Source organism: Salmo trutta, chromosome 13 (genome assembly GCF_901001165.1).
Source record: "Salmo trutta chromosome 13, fSalTru1.1, whole genome shotgun sequence".
Taxonomy (NCBI): domain Eukaryota; kingdom Metazoa; phylum Chordata; class Actinopteri; order Salmoniformes; family Salmonidae; genus Salmo; species Salmo trutta.
In genome coordinates this window covers 49,813,053-49,823,974 of record NC_042969.1, presented here as the reverse complement: position 1 = coordinate 49,823,974, position 10,922 = coordinate 49,813,053, and the positions used below count along the sequence as shown (strand labels likewise).

The 10,922-nt window shown below is 45.9% G+C and overlaps 1 protein-coding gene across 2 annotated transcripts in view; it reads left to right on the top strand.

Annotated features, from left to right (window-relative positions):
* The window catches only part of ppp1r37 (protein phosphatase 1, regulatory subunit 37), a 54,186-nt gene extending 43,946 nt beyond the window's left edge, over positions 1-10,240 (top strand). Inside the window, exons 9-14 of one of the 2 annotated variants that reach the window (XM_029772387.1) lie at positions 4,783-4,924; positions 5,123-5,289; positions 5,532-6,320; positions 6,378-7,686; positions 7,832-7,930; positions 8,054-10,240. In XM_029772387.1, coding sequence (XP_029628247.1) covers positions 4,783-4,924; positions 5,123-5,289; positions 5,532-6,320; positions 6,378-7,686; positions 7,832-7,920 — 2,496 coding nt within the window. In that variant the 3' untranslated portion in view covers positions 7,921-7,930; positions 8,054-10,240. Of the gene's footprint in view, positions 1-4,782; positions 4,925-5,122; positions 5,290-5,531; positions 7,687-7,831; positions 7,931-8,053 lie in introns of both variants that reach the window. The other variant, XM_029772386.1, reaches the window with a different exon arrangement.
* The last annotated feature ends 682 nt before the right edge of the window (positions 10,241-10,922 follow it).

The window sequence follows — 10,922 nt, the reverse complement described above, 5'->3', positions numbered from 1 at the left end:
TTTCAGACTGGGTGGAAGATATTGTGATTAGGGATGCACGATATATCGGCGGACATTAGCTAAAAAGGCCAACAACAGTATTGGCCCGATGTCTAGTTTAACGCCTACGTTAAAAACCGATGTCAAAGCTACCGTGCATACCTATATAACGTAGGTGCATGACGTAATAACGCCGCATAACATTTTGCGCTACACGTGCAACACAGCATTCCTAACCTAGCCCACACACTATCTGCTGTGTGGATTGAGCAGTCAGCAAGTCGCGCAGTCATTTGAAAGAGTAAGAACATTTCAGCGAGACAACTCGAAGGCGAAATCCATTAAAGCCAAGATAAAGGAATTGCCCTTGACAATCAACCGTTCTCTGTCGTGGGTGATGTTTGCTTTCGCTGACTGGTCGAGCACCGGTACACACTACCAAGTGCGCTATTTTTCAGATGTTGCCCTACCGGAGTTGCACAGTAATAGCGTCACTGCTATTAGCTTCACGACATACATACTATGGAACGCCGTTTGGGTCTTTGCATGTCAAAAAATCTACAGTAGCACTTTCAAAGCTGTACAAAAAAGTCTGCAAACAAGCAAACACCGGTCACGACTGAGACGTTTACAATACCGCGTTGGTAATGAAGCATAATTTGTTTGACCGCAACTTTTGGGGTAGCTAACGTTAGCTTTAGCTTGGTACCTAGCTAGCACAAATACAACCAGCCTGAAAACAATGACCAGTAGAAACTACAGTCATTTTCATTATTATTAGCAATGATTTAGGAATCCTTGTGAGTAAGTATTAGCTAGGTAGCCACTTGTTGTTTGCCTATTGAAATTGAACTTCAGTTCAGGAAAATAAATAGCTAGCCAGCTACTTAACCCTGTTGCCCAAAGCTAACGTTAAAAGCAGCCAGCAAGCTTCATCTGGCTAGTGATGCTCGACCAGATCGGGTTATGTGTTGTGAAGCTAGGATTATGCACAATACTGGAATTTGCATTTTTGCCTTCAAAATAAAAGTATGCCATTGACAGTGATGCAAATGAATACAAATGGTAGAATTTTTTTATGCCAAACTTTTATTTTGAAGGCTAACCGCAAAGTCCACTATTGTGGCTAATCCTTATTGTGGCTAGCTTCACATAGATGGGTCCGACCACCATTAATCAAATAATAAGAACTGTCTTATAAATTAGACACGAGATTCCGGGTCTTCGGAGAGGCCTGTCAGCTAGCATTCCCATCAGGGACTGGGTCCAGTGGTGCAGAAGACACGCTCTGGACATTCCTCTAACACTCATGCAAGAGATCCCATGACTGCAGACCTGCCAGCATGCGCTTTTTGCGTACCAACTATGCAATTCTCTGTCCATGTACGCAGGTACGAGATCCAATTTAAAAGTACGCAGAAATGAATAGGGCTTGATTTATTTGTAGTTTTTTAAACATTTTAATAAAAATAAATCCACTGAGTAAATCTAACATCCTGATTCTCGAGCTGCAACACACAGACATGTACGGAGTTTGTGTCAATGGACATTGAGATGAATACATCATTATTTGACGTTGCTACCCTGTGTCTGCCCCTCCTCCTGTTTGTTGTGATGCTGAGTTTGCCGACTGTCAGCTGTACGTAAACGCATGAACAAATCCCTTTTCGAACATAAGATGGACATTCAGTGGGCTCTAAAGTGACAGCAGTTCACTCGCGAAAGAAATGAAATGCAAATTTGAAAAATAGCTGGTCGCATTTGTGCGAGTTTGATATACATATAATTCTGCGTCCCATTAGTTGTATTTTCCACGTAATGTTACGAGGATCACGCAACCTGATAGACTGGTACTGTAATTATGATCCAGGTTTACAAAAAGCATTACAAAAGTATAATCCAAAATAAATATAAACGTCTTGGCATTAAATGGAGTCAGGAGTTTACAAGACTGCCCGATGAAGAATGAGTGAGTGTCCGATATTAGCTATAGAGGCAATGCTTCTAAAATGTCTTTGCACTAGACTTGCGAGTTGCGCGCGCCAAATTGGAAATTCGTCTGGTACTCTTAAGAAGTTGGACAGAGTTGGCAGGTCTGTGACTGCCTCCACTGCACTCTCATAATGGGAGAGACACATGTACATGTAGGCACCATGTACAATACATTGTTTTTACTATACTGTACCAGTCAACAGTTTTGACACACCTACACATTCAAGGGAATTTCTTTATTTTTACTGTTTTCTACATTGTAGAATAATAGTAAAGACATCAAAATTATGAAATAACACATATGGAATCATGTATTAAACAAATCAAAATATTTTATATTTTAGCTTCTTCAAAGTAGCCACCCTTGCCTTGATGACAGCTTTGCACACTCTTGGCATTCTCTCAACCAGCTTCATCTGGAATGCTTTTCCAACAGTCTTGGATGAGTTCCCACATATGCTGAGCACTTGTTGGCTGCTTTTCTTTCACCCTGCAGTCCAACTCATCCCAAACCATCTCAATTAGGTTGAGGTCAGGTGATTTGTGCAAGCCAGGTCATCTGATGCAGCACTCATCACTCTTCTTCTCGGTCAAATAGCCCTTACACATTCTGGAGGTGTGTTGGGTCATTGTCCTGTTGAAAAACAAATGATAGTCCCACTAAGCACAAACCAGATGGGATGGTGTATCGCTGCATAATGCTGTGGAAGCCAATGCTGGTTAAGGGTGCCTTGAATTCTAATAAATCACTGACAGTGTCACCAGCAAAGCACCATCACACCGCTTCCATGCTTCACAGTGGGAACCACAAATGCAGAGATCATCCGTTCATCTACTCTTCCTCTCACAAAGACACACAGGTTGGAACCAAAAATCTCATTTGGACTCGTCAGACCAAAGGACAGATTTCCATCGGTCTAATGTCCATTGCTCATGTTTCTATGCCCAAGCAAGTCTCTTATTATTATTCATGTCCTTTAGTAGTGGTTTCTTTGCAGAAATTCGGCCATGAATGCCTGATTCACGGAGTCTCCACTGAACAGTTGATGTTGAGATGTCTGTTACTTGAACTATGTGACTCTAGTTTACATACACCTTAGCCAAATACATTTAAACAAAATTTTTCACAATTCCTGACATTGAATCTTAGTAAAAATTCCCTGTCTTAGGTCAGTTAGGATCACCACTTTATTTTAAGAATGTGAAATGTCAGAATAATAGTAGAGAGTGATTTATTTCTGCTATTATTTCTTTCATCACATTCCCAGTGGGTCAGAAGTTTATATACACTCAATTAGTATTTGGTAGCATTGCCTTTAAATTGTTTAACTTGGGTCAAACGTTTCGGGTAGCCTTCCACAAGCTTCCCACAATAAGTTGGGTGAATTTTGCCCCATTCCTCTTGACAGAGCTGGCGTAACTGAGTCAGGTTTGTAGGCCTCCTTGCTCACACACACTTTTTCAGTTCTGCCCAGAAATGTTCTATAGGATTGAGGTCAGGGCTTTGTGATGGCCACTCCAATACCTTGACTTCGTTGTCCCTAAGCCATTTTGCCACAACTTTGGAAGTATGCTTAGGGTCATTGTCCATTTGGAAGACCCATTTGCGACCAAGCTTTAACTTCCTGACTGATGTCTTGATGTTGCTTCAATATATCCACATCATTTTCCTCCCTCATGAGGCCATCTATTTTGTGAAGTGCACCAGTCCCTCCTGCAGCAAAGCACCCCCACAACATGATGCTGCCACCCCCGTGCTTCACGGTTAGGATGGTGTTCTTCGGCTTGCAAGCCTCCCCCTTTTTCCTCCAAACATAACGATGGTCATTATGGCCAAACAGTTCTATTTTTGTTTCATCAGACCAGAGGACATTTCTCCAAAAAGTACGATCTTTGTCCCCATGTGCAGTTGCAAACCGTAGTCTGACTTTTTTATGGTGGTTTTGGAGCAGTGGCTTCTTCCTTGCTGAGCGGCCTTTCAGGTTATGTCGATATAGGACTCGTTTTACTGTGGATATAGATACTTTTGTACCTGTTTCCTCCAGAATCTTCACAAGGTCCTTTGCTGTTCTGGGATTGATTTGCACTTTTCGCACCAAAGTACGTTCATCTCTAGGAGACAGAACGCGTCTCCTTCCTGAGCACTATGACGGCTGCGTGTTCCCATGGTTTTTATACTTGCGTACTATTGTTTGTACAGATGAACGTGGTACCTTCAGGCATTTGGAAATGGCTCCCAAGGATGAACCGGACTTGTGGAGGTCTACAATTTTTATTCTGAGGTCTTGGCTGATTTCTTTTGATTTTCCCATGATGTCAAGCAAAGAGGCACTGAGTTTGAAGGTAGGCCTTGAAATACATCCATAGGTACACATCCAATTGACTCAAATGATGTCAATTAGCCTATCAGAAGCTTCTAAAGCCATGACATCATTTTCTGGAACTTTCCAAGCTGTTTCAAGGCAGTCAACTTAGTGTATGTAAACTTCTGACCCACTGGAATTGTGATACAGTGAATTATAAGTGAAATAATCTGTCTGTAAACAATTGTTGGAAAAATGTATTGTGTCATGCACAAAGTAGATATCCTAACTGACTTGCCAAAACTATAGTTTTGGTTGAAAAACAAGTTTTAATTACTCCAACCTAAGTGTATGTAAACTTCCGACTTCAACTGTATAGACATCTTCAAAGTGATAGATACAGCCATCTGGTGGTACTGTGTTGTACTTTCCTTCGTACGTCACAGTATATTTTCTGTCCACTGTCCTATGCTATGTGTAAACCCTGTTCCTATCTCTCTCGCTCCAGCCCTGTACCCAGAGTTTGGAGACCCTAAATCTGGGCCATAACTCTGTGGGGAACGAGGGGGTCCACAAGCTCAAGGACGGGCTGATCTCCAACCGCTCGGTGCTCCGGCTGGGCCTGGCGTCCACCAAGCTGTCCTGCGAGGGTGGGTGTGTGTGTGTGTGTGTGTGTGTGTGTGTGCGCGCGCGCATGTGGTATATGTCCTTATTTTGCTATTTACAGCTATTACAATCATTTTGATTGAAAATAAAACTCATTGTGCATGTAAACGGAGCTGTTAGCGTGTGAAAAGGCATTGAGCTGAGCCCTGTACCACCACCTCTCCCCCTGTACTGTATGTCAGGTGCCGTGGCGGTGGCTGAGTTCATCGCCGAGAGTCCCCGGCTGCTGCGTCTGGACCTGAGGGAGAACGAGATCAAGACGGGGGGGCTCATGGCCCTCTCCCTGGCCCTCAAAGTCAACACCTCCCTCCTACGCCTCGATCTGGACCGAGAGCCCAAGAAAGAGACTGTGAGAGAGGGGGGAAGGTGGGGGGGGGGGGGGAGAAGTACAGAGTGGAGGGGGAACTGTATGCAATTTGCCTTTTTTGTAATACATTGTCAAGATGAATTGTGTTGTCCAGGGGAAATGAATTTTTAGGAATGGGGGGGAGTAGGGTTGACGTAGATGGGGGAACATCAACGTATAAACCCCCGATATCTCCTAGTGCTCATCCCTCTGTTTTTTCCTTCTGTCTCCCTTCTGTCTCCCAGGTGAAGAGCTTCATCGATACACAGCGTTCCCTGCTGGCTGAGATCCAGAACGGCTGCAAGCGGAACTTCATCCTAGCCAAGGAGAAGGAGGAGACCGAGCAGCAGATGCATTCGGCCTCCATGGCCGAGATCGCCACCGAGGACAGAACCGAAGAGGAGGACGGAGCTGATTCCGGCGAGCATGTTGAAAAAGATGGGAAAGACAGTGAGTGTGAGGGAGGAGAGGAAGGAGTAAAAGACACTGAGAGCCTGACTGACAGCCAATCAGCAGTGCGCTCTGAGGGAATAGTGTTGCCTTTGCTGTTGGAGTCAGACTCGGACACAGACGACGATGAGGAGGAAGAGGTGGTTCTCTCTAAAGCTCCCTCCGTCTCCCCTGTCCCCAAACACACTGGCCCTTCACTCCGGGCAGCGACAACCCAGCACCCCCTCAGTGCCTCACAGATGCCAACCGCCCCCTCTACCCCACCAGCTACGGGGGCTTTCATTTCAGGGATCACCATCACGGAGTCCACGGGCTCCCCCGGTACGCCCCCTTCGCCGGGCCGCTGTATCTCTGTGTCGAGCCCCGGGAGGGGCCACAAGATCTTCATGGTGACCAGAGTAGAGAGCCCCTCTGACCAGCAGCAGATTCTGGGGAAGATTGGCCTGTCCAACCCCCAGGCCTCAAAGGAGCCACTGGTGTCATTAGTGAAGCAAACCACACATCGACCACAGCCCCCTTCACAACCCTCACAGAAGGAGGTGAGAACAGAACAGACACAACCCCAGACCACGCCACTGACACAGGAGGTGAGACAGAGCCTGACAGAACAGACACAACCCCAGACCACACCACTGACACAGGAGGTGAGACAGAGCCTGACAGAACAGACACAACCCCAGACCACACCACTGACACAGGAGGTGAGACGGAGCCTGACAGAACAGAGACAACCCCAGACCACGCCACTGACACAGGAGGTGAGACAGAGCCTGACAGAACAGACACAACCCCAGACCACACCACTGACACAGGGGCTGGTCCAGAGTTTAGATGAACCACAGACAATAGATCCTAAACAGACGGAGCAGAGTCCTGTTGCGCCAGAGGAACCTTCTTCAGAGGAGGCCCTGGTAGAGACTCCTAATGACCTGTCTGAGACGCTAGAACTACCATTCAACCTCCTAACCCAACCCACAGAGGAGGAAGTCGAGGGCGTTCTAGACAGTTCGCAACCTGTACTGGCAGAGCAGAGCCCAGGAACAGCAGCCCAGCCATCGCACACACCGTCCCTTCCTACAGAAGATGTAGCCATTCAATCCCTAGCATCACCCCAACAGACAGAGCAGATGGTAGAGACGACTACAGAGCCCCAGCTAGAACAGTCTGCTGTTGAGCAGCAGTTCACTGAAGCTGTGCTGGAAGGAGAGGAGGAGGAGAGTCAGGACCCAGTAGAAGAGACACTTTGTGAACAGGCAGAGTCTCAAACCAACACAGAGGAGGAAGATGAGATGCAGTCAGAACGGCTTCCACAGCAGGAACAGAGTTCGGAACAGGCTAGTGACACAGTTCAGCAACCGTTAGCGCCTCAGCTAGCGACGCAGACTAACACTAAGCCCCTGGGGGGTCTGCTTCTAACAGCACCACTCCAGTCACAGCCTGAAACGGTGCAGCCAGACTCTGAGCTTCTGCCCCCAGAACAGGAACCGGCAGAGACACTTCCACAGGCACACCGACAGGTGGTGACAGAGAATCCCTCTGAGCAGGGAGCCACGGAGAGTGTAGCAGAACAGGAACTATATCTGTCAGAGGAGGAGCAGCAGCAACTAGCACAACAGGCACTTCCTGTGCAGGTGGAACAGCAGCAACAACAACATCCTGTTCTAGAGCAACTACAGCAGCAGCCTCTCCAACCAGAGGGGCAATCACAGACCGCCCTTCCCGCCGAGCCCTCACCTGTTCCAGCCGAGACAGACACTTCTCTGGAGGTGGACTGTAGCTCCCCTCCCAAGGCAGAGGAGTCCCCAGACGAGAGCTCCACAGACGAGGGGGAGAGCGTGGAGGAGGTGGTGGGCTCGGCCCTGCCCAACGGCCTGAAGCCAGAGTTTGTCCTTCACCTGCTGGACCCCGAAGGCCCCAAGCCTGGGCCTGGCAGCTGTGTGATGGAGCACGGTGAGTCACAGGCTCTGAGGGAACACCCTGTCTGTAGTGTGACAACAGGGTTGTGACCGACACATGCATACAGTACACACACACATAGTACACCTGCAGACACACACAAAGTCTGACAAAGTGTGTGTGTGTGTGCATTCTGCAGTGAGTGTGACAGCAGAGCTGAGCTGTGGTCAGGACCTGGAGGAGCTTTTGCTGGAGGCCAGCCTGGAGACTGGGAGAGACGCACCATAGCCCTGTCATGGTACACCTACACTAACTACAACGACACATTTGCGATAACGCACAAAATGAGACGTCGTTATTTGATATAGTGTAGGTCGGCCAATGTGTTCTCTAATGTTGGTCCTTTCTGTTTTTTCTGCAGTGGTTCTGTAGGAGAGAGGAACACAGGACTCGTATCGTCTGTGTCTCGGTGACTCTTGTTGCTCCTACAATTTTTTTTCTTCCATTGTCATAATCCCACAACTCACCACCACCACCTCTATGACAACAGAGGACCAGTTGTCATCTAAGTAAAACACCAAAAAAATAGAAAAGACACAAAACAATAATCATTGAGCTTCATCACAGCACATAAGGAATTAACTACGTCTTCAATCGAAACGCACACACATTATATTTTAAAGAAAGTAATAAAAAAACAAGAAGAAAGGAAGAGAATCACACTAACCTTTTGCCTATCACTACATTCCGTCAATCAGGAACCACACTCATGCAGGTACCAGGGAGCTGGGGGGGTAGAGAGGGAAGGAGGGGCTTAATCACTGCTCTAACCCAAGACACAGGACACACACTGCTCACCCCCTGCTCCACCCCGACCTGTGTTCTTGATAGTGTCGTGAGCGTGCACACTGAGACAACCTTACTATTGCCCTCTGCTGGAGGAAAGAGAATGTGCACAGCTGTGTGGGACCCAGCCAAGAGGACCCACTGGCTTTTTAGTGTGTCATTCTCTGACAATGACAGTTAGGCACAGAGGGTTTTATAACCAAGGAGGGCGTGACAGGAGAAGGTATTTGTCTTGTTAGTTTTTTGTCCTCCCCACCTCGTAGGGGATCTCTGCCAAAGTGACCGCTTTCTTTTCTGTTCCTTCCTCTCCGTTCGCTTTGGCCCCCTCAGGAATCGTCTCTCTCCAGCAACGCTCTGGAACACCCAAACCATCTGTCATCTGCCAAAAACGCGCTGTCTCAGTCAAAATTTATTTTGGGATCAGATAGCAGAGTTACTCTAATCTAAAGCCTTCTGGAAACCTCTGTAAGTGTTGGATGACAAAATATCTGCCTTGATGGAGTAATGCTGTTCATTACAGAGTAAGTCTACCCTTCTTTTTTTCATCCACCGGACAGTTATCAGACATTCTTTTCCAGATGGATTTTCATGTTTGTCTGACCAGAGTGATTAAATGTAGTGTGACACTCAATAGGAGTATAAAGAAAAAGTAGTTCTGACTTTGTCTTTCGTGTCCTCCCCTCTTTCTTCCAGTCTTCTGCTGGTACAACACTGTGCCATCTCATTTCCCAGCTCAACACAGGATTAATGTTGCCTTTGACTCGACTAGGTTTAAATTTCATCTCCTTTTGTTTTGCTGCTTGGAGAAATCAGTCTTTTTCTATTTATTTTATATGAGCCTTTAACTTTGTGATTTATTGTTCTCCCCTTCTCTCCCTCTTTTTATTAGTTATTTTCCATGGGGTTTGCTTTTAAACATTTCCCCCCTTTGGTGTATATTTCAGATTCAAATTAGAGCAATTATTACGTAGAGGTTTTTTTTGTGGGGGGGGGTCTGCGGTAAATGAGACTGCTGGGTGGAAGGATCAACGGTTATGGCAATAGGGAGGGAGAGTGCAGTTATGAAAATAAAGGAAAAGGACATTTTCCTAAGGAGGGGCAGTGTGAATGGTGGTTGGCATCACTCTGATAACACACCGACTGAGAGACTATCCCTGTTTTGAGACTTCACATCTTAAACACTACTGTGCTCGGTTAAGCTATGGCCACCTGGGGCTGCTGGTGTTTTCCTTTCTAGATATAGATATACTGTATTACTCAACAGCAGCTACTGCTTAAGACTCTTGTAGGCCAGGAGGACATTGATTTGAACACAAACAGGTGGGTGAAAGTTTGAGTGAACTTCCCAACAACACTGAGGACACGTGAGCCCTGAATGCCCAACACTGTGAACCTATGGGCCAGCTACCAAGGGCCCTATTCAACTGGTATCCAAAAGATTCCAGGGTAAGGCAAAAAGGTGCTTTCTTACAGTGCAAGAAGAATACAGGTTTTTCTCAACTGCGGGATCCTCTGGATATAGGTTTTGGTTGAATAGAGCCCCTTGTTTCAATCCCTCTGTTCCGTCTCCCCTGGTCAACCAGGTTGTTTTTCAACCCAAATCGTCATTGCTGTGCAGCCCTCACTATTTGTAATGCTTAATTTCTTTTGTCATTTTTAATTATTTGTTAAATTAATTGAAATGTGCTGGTAATCACAGATATGTATGGCAACTCTTTTTGTTCCTCTCTCTCTCAAATAAATGCATGTAATGACTAATGAAGTGACTGGGAGTGTTTCACTTAAAATACTCTTTGGGAACTGCATTGATTTATTGGATATTCTGCATGGAAGTGATTGGGAGTTTTCTGAAAGTACTTCATTTGACGGACCATCATATTTAGTACAAAGTACTGCAGGTCTGAAAATCTGTTCTGCACTGCTATTCCGCTGGTAAGTACTATTCAATCACCAAGCAAAGTAAGTGCTGCTAGTGTTTCCATAATGTTGCTCAACGGTAATACTTTTTTTGCTTGTTTAAGCAAATTAGCCAATGGCTAATTTATTCCGATGTAGAGAAGAGGAATTTATTGGTCAACATGGCATGGACCTAAAAAGGCTTTCTATAAGAGGAAGGAAATGGGATGGCTTTAACTGACAATGTCACAGCACAACAGTTTTATAGAGACTCTCAAGTTAATAAAATCGGTATTTGTAGGAGGCCTTTGGTAGTGTTTCATAGGCCTGATCCAAGAGGTTTCTAACCTACATTGTACAAATTCTGGAGCTTTGAGACATTAGAACCAGACTAGAGAGAGACGGAAGGGATGGATGGAGTGAGATGCCTATGCAAAATGACAATCACCTTTGTTGGTTTCAGGTTGGTATGATGTTCTATGGTGGCGATATAGAATTAGAATACTGTGCATCTCAATGAGTGTTGCGCTGTCTTATGTTTTGAGGTA